Source organism: Rhinoderma darwinii, chromosome 1 (genome assembly GCF_050947455.1).
Source record: "Rhinoderma darwinii isolate aRhiDar2 chromosome 1, aRhiDar2.hap1, whole genome shotgun sequence".
NCBI classification, from domain to species: Eukaryota; Metazoa; Chordata; class Amphibia; order Anura; family Rhinodermatidae; genus Rhinoderma; species Rhinoderma darwinii.
In genome coordinates this window covers 451,545,563-451,564,192 of record NC_134687.1, presented here as the reverse complement: position 1 = coordinate 451,564,192, position 18,630 = coordinate 451,545,563, and the positions used below count along the sequence as shown (strand labels likewise).

The 18,630-nt window shown below is 43.0% G+C and overlaps 3 protein-coding genes across 3 annotated transcripts in view; all 3 read right to left on the bottom strand.

Moving 5' to 3' along the window:
• The window catches only part of LOC142657153 (immunoglobulin lambda-1 light chain-like), a 542,745-nt gene that overhangs the window by 5,478 nt on the left and 518,637 nt on the right, over positions 1-18,630 (bottom strand). The window lies entirely within an intron of this gene.
• LOC142657142 (immunoglobulin lambda-1 light chain-like) overlaps positions 1-18,630 on the bottom strand; it is a 182,518-nt gene that overhangs the window by 2,366 nt on the left and 161,522 nt on the right. The gene's annotated exons all lie outside the window — the stretch shown is intronic.
• LOC142652482 (immunoglobulin lambda-1 light chain-like) overlaps positions 811-18,630 on the bottom strand; it is a 48,526-nt gene continuing 30,706 nt past the window's right edge. Inside the window, exons 4-5 of the mRNA XM_075828131.1 lie at positions 2,279-2,319; positions 811-1,300 (exon numbers count right to left, since the gene is read on the bottom strand). Coding sequence (XP_075684246.1) covers positions 981-1,300; positions 2,279-2,319 — 361 coding nt within the window. The 3' untranslated portion in view covers positions 811-980. The remainder of the gene's footprint in view (positions 1,301-2,278; positions 2,320-18,630) is intronic.

The following is an 18,630-nucleotide window of genomic DNA, read 5'->3' as shown; positions in this document are numbered from 1 at the left end:
CCAGTTTCTGCTTTGTATTTTGCCTCAGATTTTTACAACCACAACTAGGAATGGATCCCAGTAAAAGAGGAGAGTCGTTGCTTTCACTAATACCTGTAGGTGAATTGGACCGTAAACATTTAGTTTTCTGTGAACATAACTTAGCTGTAATGTATTTTTCCAGGTTTTGTAAGTGTGGGAATGATAATACAGTGGTTTCATGTATTTCCAACTTTAAGTTCAACTCCATGTATTAAAGGCCACTGCACTGGATGACATGATACACTGACGTAGCAATGACTGATCTCTTCCAATATTTACAATATTTCAGAACACTAGTTAATGTATCATACATTTTATTTTTTTGTGTATTGTAAAATGAAGTATAAAACTATACAGTAAAGTTTATTCTTTGTCTAAGAGGAAATGATGGAGATCTTAATGGACAATGTCCTAAATACTGTGGTTAATGTTCTAATCTCTTGTAATTATTTTGACATCTAAATATGTTAACAACATATATTAATACATGATAAAGGAACTAGAGCATATATGTGGGTACATAAACGACTTATATAAATGAATTTGAGATTTTATATTCCATGATTTGATGCATTGGATGTTTGCCTCAGTATTCAATATCAGGCATTATCTGTATTGTGCCACATGGTTTAATTATTGGGCTTTCAAAATTAGCAATAAAATTTATAAAATGCAAGTATATCCTGCCCCCAGTTCTACAGTATTTTTCAATGTAAACAACTACAGACACTGAATAAAGATTTAATCATTTTATTAAAAAGTTTATACAGAAAAAAAGGAAAAAGACTCTCTTAAAGGTCAATAGTAAGAGAAAAATTGCTACTAGAATTCTAACAGTAACATATGAAAAGAAATGCTAGAGTACAATAATACAGTTTTGTAAAATTGTATTTATGGTCCATTTAGCAAGTGTAAAATACATTATTACTTCGGCCACACAGATTTAGATACAGTAAATATTAAGAACATTCTGATCTCTTCAGGGTCTGGATAATCTCTTTCCCTTGATGTGTCACTTTACAGGAGTAAAGATCATGTTTGGTGTATTCAGAGGAGGCCAAACTGAGGAAACTGCTCCCCATGTACGTGCTATCAGCCTGTTTGCTGATTGGTGAGGAATATATACCAGTTGTCCACTTTGACCCATCCACCGTCCATTCCACTGACGCAATTCTTGGAGTGAAATCACTCATAGTGCAGACAATAGTTGCCTTATCGGTTTTTAACTCATCATTAGAAGGCTGGTACATAAATACAGAAGGAGCCTTCACTTCACCGGCTGAAAGGTAAAAACAAAAATTGAGTGAGGGAAAATTAACAATTAGATTATGCACATTTTACATGTAAATTATTTTTCTTCCTGTCATAATCACTCTTAATATGGTATATGAATATGCAAAGATAAACTGAATAGTGTTGATACTTAAATAAAATTATAGATTAGTTTCATACTTTAAATTCAATACAACATTAAATTAAATATGTTCATTATTGAACTGATTCTTAAAAATGTATATGCAGTTTGATATGTTGACAAAAAAATAGAAAATAGTAACATAAAATGAGTTTGAAACAGATGCTTAAAAAATCATAAAGATCATAAAGCAAAATCTTTAATATAGTATCATACTTAGTAATAACAAATTTTCTTGTAATTATACATGATTGAAATTTTTCTTAATAAAAACAGTCAATTGTAACTCTTCTAGGTCTTGAAGGAAAATTATAAGCCATATATTTTGCATAAACTCAATTGCTCATGAATTCTTAATATTTTGGTTATTGTATACTCTTTCATTATGACTTATAACACAATACATTTTTTAAGAAGAATAACATTCCTAAAAATCTAAAAATGTATTATTTAAAAAGTGTTACGCATCTAAATATATATAGATATTCTGTAAGAATTCCCTCATTGTAGTAGCTATGACCTCACAGAAACAAGGGGGAGATATAAGAAAAACAAGATATTTTATTTTAATTTTGGTCACAGTGTTTAAATAATATGCTATCCTTTACTACATAATATTCTAATACTTCATTCTGGGTGTTAAAAATTAAGAATTCACTATCTTTTTATATTCAGCTTTCTTAGATTTTTAATATTCTTTTTGTTTGAGACTTACCATTTTTAATAAAAGCAAAAATAATAATAATTTCCAACACAAAATAGGATATATATGAATATATGCTAATGGGGACAAAGAATTGCAGAGCACATGTGGCAATGAAAGTACAATATAAAGTTACTTACAATTAACGACTAGCTCGGTCCCATCTCCGAAAATATACACACTGTAATACAGCCCAATTCAAAAACCATGTCTAGGCTCACAACAACATATGCAGCAGTACATGTGTAGGTATACTGTCTGTTTTGTCTCTATGAGCAATACCATTAGTATCTAAGTATTCTTTAATATAATCTGATAAAATTTCTAGTATTAATAACCAGACATCAAGCAAGCGGCCATTGGATCTACAAGAAAACATGTATGTAATGTTTGATAGATCTGTTCTATAGTAGTAGATTTATAGGATAGAACTCCAACTAAAATAGGATATAATCCTAATCTAGTTGTAGGGATCAAGGGGAGATAGGACATAAACATTCTAGGCATCATGCATCTCTAAATGATATGCCATGAATGTGTGTTATGGGAAAAACCCTTTAATTAAGTTAATGACTACATGGTCTGAGTAATGTATTAAAATTATTTAAATGGACTAACAATCATTACATAATGCAATATATGATAGAAAATATAATTAAAGTACCTAAATAAGGCACCGTTCATACTGTGATTGGGGCCCTACGTTTGGCATACTCTAAAAGTATATGCCAAAGCGCCCAAAGACTATCATTATCCAAATATACACCAAAAGAGTGTGCTTTTGCCATAATGTGACTTGAATGAGGAGGACCATATTCACTACATAGTGGTTCTCGTTTTGGACACATTCATCTTCTGATTTGCCCCCAGGGCTGATGGGGGGGGGGGGGGGGGGCGGGGGCGGGGGCGGATTTTAACATGCATGGTCTTATGTTCCATTCGAGAGATAAGCTGATTCCCCTCTCACTATTGAAATAAACATGCACGCTTCGCCATGCGTGCATCTTTATGATCGAATTGGAAGAAATAGCTGTCAGCCAACAGCTATCTAAAGTATATTATTTATGATCTATCAACTATCTAACTATCTACAGTACTGTGCAAAAGTTGAAGGTAGTTGTGGAAAAATTCTGCACTGTAAGAATGCTTTCAAAAATAGAAGCGCTAATAGCTTTTTTTTAAAAAATAATTAACAAAATACAAAATGAATGAACAGAAGAGACATCTAAATGAAATCAGTATTTGGTGTGACCACCTGTGGTTAGTTCTCCAAGATGTTTGGAACAACCTCCCTGCTGAGTTCCTTCAAAAACGGTATGCAAGTGTACCTAGAAGAATCAATGCTGTTTTGAAGGCAAAGAGGGGTCACACCAAATATTGATTTGATTTAGATATCTCTTCTGTTCATTTACTTTGCATTTTGGTAATTGATAAAAAAAACAACAACTATTAACACTTCTATTTTTGAAAGCATTCTTACTTTGCACTTTCCACAACTGTCTTAAACTTTTGCACTGTACTGTGTATATATATATGTATACCACAGATGGAAGTAGCACTTTTGAGAATTACCTCATTGAGAGGGTGCAATGTTCAGCTATTTTGAACACTGGGTGAATAAAATAAGTTTTATTGATTAATATCCTTGAAGCGCTGCTTCCATCTGTGGTATTTATGTAAAGAAGGTGGAGCAGTAATTTACCTTGAAGCCAGCACCCGCCTGAGAAGGCTCTCTCATTCTGCAGCTCCAATTGTCTATATATATATATATATATATATATATATATATATATATATATATATATATATATATGTAAATATTTAAACCAATCTAGAGGTTAAAGTAACATTTCTTTAGACCTCATGCACACAGCAAAACTGTAACTACAGACCCGTAGTTACTTTATGTATATTCCTCTGTATACAACATCGTTTTATGGAAGTATTCTCCTCTAGAAGTCAGAGACTGCACCATAATATAGAGTCCGATGGAGCACTCCACAATCGTCTGAATCAATATGAATCCGACAGAAGTCTATGGGGCTGTATGAATCTGCAATACACTCGTGTGCCTGAGGCCTTATACTCAATTACTTTGGCATATTGTATACAGTTTGTAGTCATTGTTGGAGTTTATATTTTAGAAGTTTGGTATGGAAGTGCTCCATGTTAAGTAGCTACACCACAGGTGTTTTCCTGTGTCCTTTCCTCTTTACCTTACATATTCTATATTTTATAATTTCTTTGATTTTCATTACACAAAATTGTGCCCCATCTGCCAAACCAACTCTAGATACCATGAGTTAGAGTAAGAATCTTGCTAATTACCATAATAGTTATAATCGAAAGACTGCGTTAGAGATAGGAATTGGTAGAAGTGACATAATAGATCAGGAAGTCACAGAAATTAATATATGTTTATCTAGATAGCTATAATAAAGAATTCTTCATATTTCATAATCATAATAAAGAATACAATTTTAACAATGATGCTTACCTCACTAGGTGACTAAATCTTGCCAAAAATCACTCCATCCTTTAGTTTTTTTTAACTACATTATAGTAACAGCTTTCCAATTTGGTTATTAATAATCCATACAACAGTAGTTCTAGACAAAACAGCACAGATTAGCCCACTCTTCATAGTTTCCATGTAGAGCTTTACTCAACATCACATACGTAACATTTTCATGTATGGTGAAGTGACAGTTCGTGCTGACAGAGGCAGGAGTTCTGCACTACTAGCAGAGCAGTCATATGCATAACATGGTCAGCAATTTTTAAGAAGTTTAGCATTTGTTTTGTTGATGAAAGTACATTTTCTCCTACAGAATATGTCCATATTAAAACATGAAGCTTGGAGATTCCACTGTACAAATCATTAAAGTCTGCCTGGTAATGACAACTCTTGTATATTGCATGACCATACTTTTCATTACACATTGTAGGCCTTTGGCTGGATATGCCAATGTCCGCTTTCTCTTAACCCCTTCCCGCAATTTCACGTACAGTTACGTCATGGGAGATGGCCTGTTCCCGCATCTCCACGTAACTGTACGTCATGGAGATGAAGCTGGATCAGGAGCTGAGCCAGCGACATCACCGCCGGGTGACAGCTGTATGTTACAGCTGGCACCCTGAGGTATCGGCCAGGACCGGAGCTAGCCTCCGATCCGACCGATTAACCCCTCACATGCTGCGTTCAATAGAGATCGCAGCATGTGAGGAGTTTATAGCCATCGGCACCCCAGCAACGTGATCGCTGGGTTGCCGATGGCTGCAAAGGCGATCGGAGGGCTAATGCTTACCTCCCGGTCCGCCAGCAACGGAATCCTCCTATGCCCCGTCGTCGGCGGGGCCCAGGAGGCTTCCACTACAATCGGCAAGATGGCGCCGGCTCAGCTTCCGGCTCAGAAGCTGAGCCGGCGTCATCAGCAGTGGGTGTCCGCTGTATGTTACAGCGGACACCCCGATCTATCGCCAGGAACTGGAGCTAGCTCCGATTCCTGGCATTAACCCCTTCGATGTAGCGATCCATTGTGATCGCTGCATCCTAGAGGTTTGTAGCAAATCGGCAGCCTTGCCACGCGATGGCAAGGCTGGCGACTGCTACCATGGCAACAGGAGCCCTAACAATGGACTCCTGTCTGCCATTACGTAAGCCGATTAGGCCCTGCCCAGAGGCGGGGCCTGATCGGCTTGCTGTCAGTGAACAACTGACAGTTCTAATACATTGCACTACATAGGTAGTGCAATGTATTAGAACATCAAACAAACAGTTGGACCTTCAAGTCGCCTAGTGGGACTAAAGAAAAGTGTAAAAAAAAGTGTAAAAAAAGTAAAAATAAAAGTTGTCAAAAATACAATAAAAGTTTCAAATAATAACACAAAACACAATCACCCTTTTTCCCTTATCAAGTCATTTATTATTAAAAAAAATAATAAAGCCATACATATTTGGTATCGCTGCGACCGTAACGACCTGATCTATAAAAATATTATGTTATTTATTCCGCACAGTGAACGCCGTAAAAAAATAAATAAAAAATACTGACATAATTGCTATTTTTTGGTCACTTTGTCTTCCAAAAATTGAAATAAAAAGTGATCAAAAAGTCGCATGTACCTAAAAATGGTACCTATAAAAACTATAACTCGTCTCGCTAAAAACAAGCCCTCATATAGCTCCGTCAACGAAAAAATGAAAACCGTTATGGCTCTCACAACTTGGCGACAGAAAAAATCCATTCTCTTTACAAAAGTAATTTTATTGTGCAAAAAGTTGTAAAACATAAAAAGTGCTATAAATTAGGTATCACCGGAATTGGACTGACCTGCAGAATAAAGGTAACATGTAATTTATAACGCATGGTGAACGCTGTATAAAAAGAACTAAAAAAATATGCCAGAATTGCTGTTTTTTGGTCACCTTGCCTCCCAAAAAAAAGGATAACAAGTGATCAAAAAGTCGCATGTACCCCAAAATGGTACCAATAAAAACTACAGCTTGTTACACAAAAAAAAACAGCCCTCATACCACTACGTCCTATGAAAAAATAAAATTAGTCAAGGCACCAATAAGCCAGGAAATAAAAATATGCAGTTGTGCCAGCCCGAGGGGAACGTCTCTTCTGTTTCAAGTGGCGAATTATCAAGGCCCCTAAAATTAGGGATCCAGGAAGGGGAGGGCCCAAACATATCTGCTGGAAGTGAGGGCGCCCGTATTATACCAGGACAACACTTTCCCAGCAAAATTCCCCAAACTTCAATGGTGCGGAGTGCGGACCAAAAGGGGGATAAGTAAAGACCATTTATTAGTGCGACACCGGCCTGTGCAGAAAGGCTTGTGTCACAGCGTAACACACATCTATGGATTATTTTATTGTTTTTTTTTACCCCACTATACCACCTGACTATGCCCCTTATATACTCTGCCCGCCTTACATGTGCCCCCACATTATAAACGGAAACAGCAGTAAGACTCCAAACAAAACTACTACAAATCCACGCTCCAAAAGCCAAATTGCGCTACCTCCCTTCTGAACCCTACAGTGTGCCCAAACAGCAGTTTACTTCCACATATATGGCATCGCCATACCCGGGAGAACCCTTTTAACAATTTTTGGGGTGTGTGTCTCCAGTGGCATAAGCTGGGCGCCACATATTGGCATATCTATTGAAAAACCATTTTCACTCTGCAACATCACGTGCACACCAATTTCTGCCAATCACCTGTGGGGTTAATATGCGCACTACACCCCTAGGTGAATACCTTGAGGGGTGTAGTTTCCAAAATGGGGTCACTTCTGGGGGGATCCACGGTTTTGGTCCCACAGGGACTTTGCAAATGCGACATAGCGCCCAGAAACCAATCCAGCAAAATCTGTACTCCAAAAGCCAAATGGCGCTCCTTCCCTTCTGTGCCCTACTCTGTGCCTAAACAGCAGTTTATGACCACATATGTGGTATTGCCGTACACAGGAGAAGTTGCTTTACAAGTGTTGGGGTGCTCTTTTACATTTATTTGTTGAGAATATGAAACATTTTCAGCTAAAACTACGTCTTATTGAAGAAAAAGGATTTTTTTTATTTTCACTGCCCAATTCTAATAAAATCTATGAAACACCTGTGGGGTAAAAATGCTCACTACACCCCTAGATGAATTCCTCTAGGGGTGTAGTTTCGTGAATCGAGTCACTTTTGGGGAGTTTCCACTGTACTGGTACCTTAGGAGCTTTGCAAAAGTGACATGGTGTCAAGAAACCAATCCAGCAAAATCTGTGCTCCAAAAGCCAAACGGCGCTCCTTCTCTTCTGATCCTTGCCGTATGCCCAAACAGCAGTTTATGACCACAAATGGGGTATTGCCGTACTCCAGAGAAGTTGCTTTACAAATGTTGGGGTTCTTTTATTCCTTTATTTGTTGAGAAAATGAAAAATGTTGAGCTAAAGCTATGTCTTATTGGAAAAAAAGGATTTTTTTTATCTTCACTGCCCAATTCTAATAAAATCTATGAAACCCCTGTTGGTTCAAAATGCTCGCTACACCCCTAGATGGATTCTTCAAGGGGTGCAGTTTCCTAAATGGAGTCACTTCTTTGGTGTTTTCACTGTTTTGGTCCCTTAGGGGCTTTGCAAATGCGACGTGGTCTCCGCAAACCATTCCTGCTAAATTTGATCTCCAAAAGCCAAATGGCGCTCTTTCCCTTCTAAGCTCCGCCGTGTGTCCAAAAAGCCATTTATGACCACATGCGGGGTATTGTTTTACTCGGGAGAAATTGCTTTACAAAAGTAGTGGTGCATTTTCTCCTTTTAGTCCTTGTGGAAATTAGAAAAAATTAGCTAAACCTACATTTTCTTTGAAAGAATGTAGATTTTAATTTTCACGGCCTACTTCCAATAATTTCTGCAAAAAACCTGCGGGGTCAAAATGCTCACTATACCCCTTGATAATTTCCTCAAGGGGTATAGTTTCCAAAATGGTGTCACTTTTGGGGTATTTCCACTGTTTTGGTGCCGCAAGAGCCTTTCAAACCCGACATGGAGCCTAAAATATTTTCTAATAAAAAGGAGGCCCCAAAATCCTCTAGGTGTTCCTTTGTTCCGAGGCCGGTGCTTCAGTCAATAAGTGCACTAGGGCCACATGTGGGGTATTTCTAAAAACTGCAGAATCTGGGCAATAGATATTGAGTTGCGTTTCTCTGGTAAAACTTTCTGTGTTACAAAAAAAATAGATGAAAAATGAATTTCTGCAAAAAAAAAAAGAAATTTGAACATTTCACATCTACTTTGCCTTAATTCCTGTGAAACATCTAAAGGGTTAAGAAACTTTCTAAATGCTGTTTTGAATACTTTGAGGGGTGAAGTTTTTAAAATGGGGTGACTTATCGAGGGTTTCTAATAGATAAGGCCCTAAAATCCACTTCACAACTGAACTGGCCCCTGTAAAAATAGCCTTTTTAAATTTTCTTGAAAATGTGAGAAATTGCTGCTAAAGCTCTAAGCCTTGTGATGTCATAGAAAAATAAAAGGATGTTCAAAAAACGATGCCAATCTAAAGTAGACATATGGGTGATGTTAATTAGCAACAATTTTGTGTGGTATTACCATCTGTCTTACAAGCTGATACATATAAATTTAGAAAAATGCAAATTTTTGCAATTTTTCGCTAAATTTTGGTGTTTTTCACAATTAAATACTTAATGTATCGAGCAAATTTTGCCAGTAACATAAAGTCCAATGTGTCACGAGAAAAAAATCTCAGAATCGCTTGGATAGGTAAAAGCATTCCGGAGTTATTACCACATAAAGTGAAACATGTCAGATTTGAAAAAATTGGCTGTGTCCTGAAGGCCAAAACAGGCTGTGTCTTCATCTTAAACCAAGACAAAATGCAAATACCAGAATGGAATACCAAATCTGGACAAACTTTTAAGTGATTTATCTGGGATGCTGCTGACATTTCTAAAGCATGGATTAAAATGGCAGCATTTTCTTTATTGTAGAAAATTGTATTTGTTTGTCTATTGTCCTTTTGGACTGGGATGAGGCTGTATTGGTTCATGTTTTGGACCTCTGTTCTCCTGAAAGACCTGGGTTCTAGAGATCCTGTGGATATGCCATAAATGTCTTCATTTGGAATACCCCTTTAAACATCATTATTTATCTTAAAAGAACAATTAATGTAGAAAATTCCTTCCTTAACGCCTTCCCGACATCTGCCGTATATATACAGTGCACATCGGGTGGGGAGTATGAAGCAGGCTCACGGGCTAAGCTCGCTCCATAGAACGAGTGTTCCGGCTGTGTGTTACAGCCGACACTTCTTCTGGGTAACGAGTGGGATCCCACTAGTTTAACCCATTAAATGCCGCAGTCAATAGCTAAAAACAGAGGGGGGGGGGGGCGACCCTCTGTAACATTCCAACGCCCCCCCCCCGCAGCACTATTAGGGAGTGCCGTTGGTTGGCATGAAAGCCTGGTAGCCTGATGAAGGCCCCCAGGTCTGGCATCTTTGTACTCCTTTGACGCCTCGAATTACGCCTGAAAACATGGCTCAAATACGTCGGCAAACATCTGCCCATTCATTACAATGGGTTTGACGAAGTACTGTGCCGACGACCTGTAATTTTACGCGTCGCTGTCAAAAGACGGCGCATAAAATAACAGTGTCGTCAAAGAAGTGCAGGACACTTCTTGGGACGTAATTTGAGCCGTTTTTCATTGAGTTCAATGAAGAACAGCTACAAATTACGTCCGTAATTGACGCCTCGCAAAACGCAAGTACGAGCAATTACGTCTGAAAGGCAGGAGCTGTTTTCTCCTGAAAACAGCTCCGTAATTTCAGCCGTAATTGTCGTTATCGTGTGCACATACCCTTACTGCCATTGTGATGTGACAGTCACTCTGACAGGAAGCCTATGAGGACCAGCCTCTGGCTGGTCCTTATAGGCTTTTGTACATGGCAGCCCGGAAGCCATTGTCTGGCTTCAGGTTGCCATGACAACCATCGCTAGCCCCCGTGATTTCATGTGGGGGCTGCCGATGTGCTCTAAACTCCTTAAATTCGGCGATCACAATCGACCGCCACATCTAAGGGGTTAACTGCTGAAATCAGCTGTGATGGACCACTGATCGGCAACATGGAATGCAGGTCAGACACCCTGCACAGTTAATCGCCGCTGCTGTGTAGTGCCGCGCGGCGGTTAACTGTCGAAGTACAGACGTAAGTGCACGTCAAGGTGCGCAAAGTTACTGCTCACCTTGACGTGCAGTTACGTCAAGGTGCGGGAAGGGGTTAATCAACTAATTTCCTTTTACCTTATCCTGTCTTATATAAACTTCATTCGAAACTGTGAGAAATATACAGTGGAGGAAATAAGTATTTGATCCCTTGCTGATTTTGTAAGTTTGCCCACTGTCAAAGTCATGAACAGTCTAGAATTTTTAGGCTAGGTTAATTTTACCAGTGAGAGATAGATTATATAAAAAAAAAAAAGAAAATCACATTGTCAAAATTATATATATTTATTTGCATTGTGCACAGAGAAATAAGTATTTGATCCCCTACCAACCATTAAGAGTTCAGCCTCCTCCAGACCAGTTACACGCTCCAAATCAACTTGGTGCCTGCATTAAAGACAGCTGTCTTACATGGTCACCTGTATAAAAGACTCCTGTCCACAGACTCAATTAATCAGTCTGACTCTAACCTCTACAACATGGGCAAGACCAAAGAGCTTTCTAAGGATGTCAGGGACAAGATCATAGACCTGCACAAGGCTGGAATGGGCTACAAAACCATAAGTAAGACGCTGGGTGAGAAGGAGACAACTGTTGGTGCAATAGTAAGAAAATGGAAGACATACAAAATGACTGTCAATCGACATCGATCTGGGGACCATGCAAAATCTCACCTCGTGGGGTATCCTTGATCCTGAGGAAGGTGAGAGCTCAGCCGAAAACTACACGGGGGGAACTTGTTAATGATCTCAAGGCAGCTGGGACCACAGTCACCAAGAAAACCATTGGTAACACATTACGCCGTAATGGATTAAAATCCTGCAGTGCCCGCAAGGTCCCCCTGCTCAAGAAGGCACATGTACAGGCCCGTCTGAAGTTTGAAAATGAACATCTGGATGATTCTGAGAGTGATTGGGAGAAGGTGCTGTGGTCAGATGAGACTAAAATTGAGCTCTTTGGCATTAACTCAACTCGCCGTTTTTGGAGGAAGAGAAATGCTGCCTATGACCCAAAGAACACCGTCCCCACTGTCAAGCATGGAGGTGGAAACATTATGTTTTGGGGGTGTTTCTCTGCTAAGGGCACAGGACTACTTCACCGCATCAATGGGAGAATGGATGGAGCCATGTACCGTCAAATCCTGAGTGACAACCTCCTTCCCTCCACCAGGACATTAAAAATGGCTCGTGGCTGGGTCTTCCAGCACGACAATGACCCGAAACATACAGGCAAGGCAACAAAGGAGTGGCTCAAAAAGAAGCACATTAAGGTCATGGAGTGGCCTAGCCAGTCTCCAGACCTTAATCCCATCGAAAACTTATGGAGGGAGCTGAAGATCTGAGTTGCCAAGCGACAGCCTCAAAATCTTAATGATTTACAGATGATCTGCAAAGAGGAGTGGGCCAAAATTCCATCTAACATGTGTGCAAACCTCATCATCAACTACTAAAAATGTCTAAATGCTGTGCTTGCCAACAAGGGTTTTGCCACCAAGTATTGAGTCTTGTTTGACAAAGGGATCAAATACTTATTTCTCTGTGCACAATGCAAATAAATATATATAATTTTGACAATGTGATTTTTTTTTTTTTTACATAATCTATCTCTCACTGGTAAAATTAACCTAGCCTAAAAATTCTAGACTGTTCATGTCTTTGACAGTGGGCAAACTTACAAAATCAGCAAGGGATCAAATACTTATTTCCTTCACTGTATAAGGAATTCTTCTACATGTTTCCCAGGAGATCAGACTTACCCCCCCCCCCACCCACTTAAAGAGGATCTGTTAGGGATCTGGCAGGTACTACGTCTAGGTATACTCCTGGGATTAATCAATCCACACCTGAGGCCAGACCTGTTAGACTGACACCGTCTCCCACCAACCAGGGTGGCAGGCTCAGGAGTGGGAGAGCCTATCGCGGCCTGGTCAGTCGGAGTTAGCTCCGCCCCCTGTCCTTTATTACCTGCCGTGTTCTCTTGCTCAGTGCTTGTAATTCTTCTGGATTCCTGGCCCCACTGCTGCTTGCTCCAGCCTGCTTCTGCCGTGCTTCTGCCTTGCTGCAGTTCCGCTTAACCTGCTTCGCTTTGCCCCTGGCTTGCTTCCTTCTCCGTGCTCACATTGGTATACTCCACTTCATCCTGGTCCTGACTACTCATTCACCACTCCGTTTCCTCGCGGCGTTCCGTGGGCTACTGCCCCTTCCCTTGCGTGTTCCCTGTTTGTTCTCCCGTGCACTTAGACAGTGTAGGGACCGCCGCCCAGTTGTACCCCGTCGCCTAGGGCGGGTCGTTGCAAGTAGGCAGGGACAGGGCGGTGGGTAGATTAGGGCTCACTTTCCCTTCACCTTCCTCCTGCCATTACATAATTACAAGCCCATACCTAGTCTACCATTTCTCCTACGCTGACGCTATCATGGACCCCCTTGAGACCCTGACCCAGCAGATGCAGGGCCTCTCCCTACAGGTCCAGGCCCTGGCCCAGAGGGTCGACCAGGGTGACGCTGCCTTAGTAGTACCCCTCACCTCACCTCTAGAACCCGACCTCAAGTTACCTGACCGGTTCTCAGGGGACCGTAAGACGTTTCTCTCCATCCGCGAGAGTTGCAGACTGTATTTCCGCCTAAAACCCCACTCCTCAGGTTCCGACTCCAGGAAGGGCCCCAAGAGTGGGCCTTCTCCTTGGCTCCTGACGCCCCTGAACTTTCCTCTGTTGATCGTTTTTTTCTCTGCCCTCGGACTCATTTACGACGAGACTGACAGGACTGCTTTAGCCGAGAGTCAGCTGGTGACCTTACGTCAGGGTAGGAGACCGGTTGAGGAATACTGTTCTGATTTTAGAAAGTGGTGCGTAGCTTCTCGGTGGAACGATCCGGCCCTAAGGTGCCAGTTTAGGTTAGGATTATCTGACGCCCTGAAGGATCTGCTGGTTAGCTACCCCTCTTCTGACTCCCTTGACCAGGCTATGGCCCTAGCAGTACGACTTGACCGACGTCTCAGGGAACGTCAGCTTGAACGTTTCAATGTGCTCCCCTCTGACTTTTCTGCGATCCCCCACGAGGTCCCGTCCCCTCGCCCCTCCACGGAGGACTCGGAGGTACCTATGCAACTCGGGGCCTCCATGTCCCCTCGACAACGTAGGGAGTTTCGCAGAATGAATGGTCTCTGCTTCTACTGTGGGGACGACAAGCATCTACTGAACACCTGTCCCAGGCGCAAGAATAAAAAGCCGGAAAAGTTCCGCGCCTAAGTGATCATCGGGGAGGTCACTTGGGCGCACAGGTATTTCCCGTTAATGTGAAACGCAATAAAATTTTGCTTCCCTTTCAGGTCTCGTTTGCTGGCCGGTCTGCCACGGGCAGTGCTTTCGTGGATTCTGGCTCATCTGCTAATATCATGTCTGTGGAATTTGCTATGTCTCTAAAGATGCCTTTTATTGATTTACCTTATCCTATCCCTGTAGTACGTATCGACTCTACTCCCCTTGCTAATGGTTATTTTACTCAGCATACTCCTGTTTTTGAACTCCTGGTTGGCTCCATGCATTTGGAGCAGTGCTCTGTACTGGTGATGCAGGGATTATCGTCTGATCTGGTATTAGGTCTTCCCTGGTTGCAGTTGCATAATCCCACGTTTGATTGGAATACTGGGGAGCTTACCAAATGGGGTAATGAATGTCTTATGTCATGTCTTTCTGTTAAGTCTATTTCTCCCCGGGAGGAGGTAAACACGCTTCCTGAGTTTGTTCAGGACTTCGCCGATGTGTTTTCTAAGGAGGCCACCGAGGTGTTGCCCCCCTATAGAGATTACGATTGCGCCATCGATTTGGTGCCTGGTGCCAAGCTTCCTAAGGGTAGGATATTTAATCTTTCATGTCCTGAACGTGAAGCTATGAGGGTGTATATCCAAGAATGCCTGGCCAAGGGTTTCATTCGCCCCTCGACTTCTCCTGTAGGTGCTGGCTTCTTCTTCGTGGGGAAGAAGGATGGTGGTCTTAGGCCGTGCATTGATTATCGTAACCTGAATAAGGTCACCGTAAGGAACCAGTACCCACTTCCTTTGATTCCGGATCTTTTTAATCAGGTTCAGGGAGCCCAATGGTTTTCTAAGTTCGATCTACGGGAGGCATATAACCTTATCCGCATCAAAGAGGGGGATGAGTGGAAAACTGCGTTCAACACACCCGAGGGTCATTTCGAATACCTGGTCATGCCCTTTGGGTTGTGTAATGCCCCTGCTGTCTTCCAGAATTTTATTAATGAAATCCTGAGAGATTACCTGGGTAATTTTCTTGTGTACCTTGATGACATACTGGTGTTTTCCAAGGACTGGTCCTCCCACGTGGAGCATGTCAGGAAGGTGCTCCTGGTCCTTCGGGAGAATAATCTGTTTGCTAAGACTGAAAAATGTGTCTTTGGGGTACAGGAGATACCATTTTTAGGGCAAATCCTTTACTCCTCATGAATTCCGCATGGACCCTGCCAAGGTTCAGGCTGTGGCGGAATGGGTCCAACCTGCCTCCCTTAAGGCGTTACAGTGTTTTTTAGGGTTCGCCAACTATTACAGGAGATTTATTGCCAACTTCTCGGTCGTCGCTAAGCCTCTTACGGACCTTACTCGCAAGGGTGCTGATGTCCTCCATTGGCCCCCTGAGGCCGTCCAGGCCTTTGAGACCCTCAAGAAGTGCTATATCTCGGTCCCCGTGCTGATTCAGCCCAACCAAGAGGAGCCATTTATTGTGGAGGTTGACGCATCCGAGGTGGGAGTGGGGGCCGTCTTGTCCCAGGGTACCAGCTCCCTCACCCATCTCCGCCCCTGTGCTTACTTCTCTAGGAAGTTTTCGCCCACGGAGAGTAACTATGATATTGGCAACCGCGAACTTCTAGCCATTAAATGGGCTTTTGAAGAGTGGCGGCACTTCCTGGAGGGGGCCAGACACCAGGTAACGGTCCTTACGGATCACAAGAATCTGGTTTTCCTAGAATCGGCCCGGAGGCTTAATCCTAGACAAGCTCGGTGGGCACTATTCTTTACCAGATTTAATTTCTTGGTTACCTATAGGGCTGGGTCCAAGAATATTAAGGCTGATGCTCTGTCACGTAGTTTCATGGCCAATCCTCCTTCCGAGAAGGATCCTGCTTGTATTTTACCCCCTGGTATAATCGTTTCTGCCACGGATTCTGATTTAGCTTCTGATATTGCGGCTGATTAGGGTTCAGCTCCCGGGAACGTCCCTGGGGACAAATTGTTTGTTCCCCTGCAATACCGGCTAAGGGTACTCAGGGAAAACCATGACTCCGCTCTATCTGGTCATCCTGGCATCTTGGGCACCAAACACCTCATTACCAGAAACTATTGGTGGCCTGGGTTGCCTAAAGACATTAGGGCTTACGTCGCCGCTTGTGAGGTTTGCGCTAGGTCCAAAACCCCTAGGTCCCGACCTGCGGGCCTACTACGTTCCTTGCCCATTCCCCAGAGACCTTGGACCCATATCTCCATGGATTTTATCACCGATTTTCCCCCATCTCAGGGCAAGTCGGTGGTGTGGGTGGTAGTAGACCGCTTCAGCAAGATGGGCCACTTTGTGCCCCTTAAGAAGCTACCTAACGCCAAGACGTTAGCTTCTTTGTTTGTGAAACACATCCTGCGTCTCCATGGGGCCCCAGTCAATATCGTTTCTGACAGAGGGGTACAATTTGTTTCCTTATTTTGGAGAGCTTTTTGTAAAAAGTTGGAGATTGATCTGTCCTTCTCCTCCGCCTTCCATCCCGAAACTAATGGCCAAACGGAAAGGACTAACCAATCCCTGGAATAATATTTAAGGTGTTTCATCTCTGACTGTCAATTCGATTGGGTCTCATTCCTTCCCCTTGCTGAATTTTCCCTGAATAACCGGGTCAGTAACTCGTCAGGGGTCTCCCCGTTTTTCTGTAATTTCGGGTTTAATCCACGGTTCTCCTCCGTTTCCCCTGGTTGTTCCAATAATCCTGAGGTAGAGCATGTTCATCGGGAACTGTGCACAGTCTTGGCCCAGGTTCAGAAGAACCTAGAGGCGTCCCAGAGCGCACAAAAGATTCAGGCTGATAGTAGACGTTCTGCTAACCCCCGGTTTGTCGTCGGGGATTTGGTCTGGTTGTCGTCCAGGAACTTGCGCCTTAAGGTCCCGTCCAGGAAGTTTGCTCCCCGATTTATTGGACCTTATAAGGTCATTGAAGTCCTCAACCCTGTATCCTTCCGTCTGGAGCTGCCCCCATCCTTTCGCATACATGACGTCTTCCATGCCTCCCTCCTTAAACGCTGCTCCCCGTCCTGGTCCCCCTCGAGGAAACCTTCTATTCCCGTTCTCACCCCTGAGGGGGTGGAATTCGAGGTGGCCAAGATTATGGACAGTAGGATTGTCCAGGGCTCCCTCCAGTACCTGGTCCATTGGAGAGGATACGGGCCGGAGGAGAGGACTTGGGTACCTGCCCGTGATGTTCACGCTGGGGTATTGATCAGGAGGTTCCACCTTCTCTTCCCTACTAAACCGGGTCCTCTTAGTAAGGGTCCGGTGGCCCCTCATAAAAGGGGGAGTACTGTTAGGGATCTGCCAGGTACTACGTCTAGGTCTACTCCTGGGATTAATCAATCCACACCTGAGGCCAGACCTGTTAGACTGACACCGTCTCCCACCAACCAGGGTGGGCCATTCTCAGGAGTGGGAGAGCCTATCGCGGCCTGGTCAGTCGGAGTTAGCTCCGCCCCTGTCCTTTATTACCTGCCGTGTTCTCTTCCTCAGTGCTTGTAATTCTTCTGGATTCCTGGCCCCACTGCTGCTTGCTCCAGCCTGCTTCTGCCGTGCTTCTGCCTTGCTGCATTTCCGCTTAACCTGCTTCGCTTTGCCCCTGGCTTGCTTCCTTCTCCGTGCTCACGTTGGTATACTCCACTTCATCCTGGTCCTGACTACTCATTCACCGCTCCGTTTCCTTGCGGCGTTCCGTGGGCTACTGCCCCTTCCCTTGCGTGTTCCCTGTTTGTTCTCCCGTGCACTTAGACAGTGTAGGGACCGCCGCCCAGTTGTACCCCGTCGCCTAGGGCGGGTCGTTGCAAGTAGGCAGGGACAGGGCGGTGGGTAGATTAGGGCTCACTTTCCCTTCACCTTCCTCCTGCCATTACAGGATCTGTCACTAGTTTTGCAATGGCTAATCTCTTACCTAATCTTATAGGCGCTGTAAGGGTATGTTCACACGGCCTATTTACGGACGTAATTCGGGCGTTTTGGCCCCGAATTACGTCTGAAAATAGCGCCTCAATAGCGCTGACAAACATCTGCCCATTGAAAGCAATGGGCAGACGTTTGTCTGTTCACACGAGGCGTATATTTACGCGCCGCTGTCAAATGACGGCGCGTAACTAGACGCCCGCGTCAAAGAAGTGACCTGTCACTTCTTTGGCCGTAATTGGAGCCGCTATTCATTGACTCCAATGAATAGCAGCGCTAATTACGGCCGTAATTGACGCGGCGTTCAAGCGCCTGCACATGCCGGTACGGCTGAAATTACGGGGATGTTTTCAGGCTGAAACATCCCCGTAATTTCAGCCGTTACGGACCCCCGCCGTGTGAACATACCCTAACACTGATGATGCTAGTAAAAATTGTTTCCCAAAAATATTTTTATTTTCTTAATATGCAGATTAGGCTATACCAGCCAAAAGGGTGGTAATGCTGCTCTTTCTTTATGGGCCGTGTCTTTGTTGTCTGTATGATGCTGTCA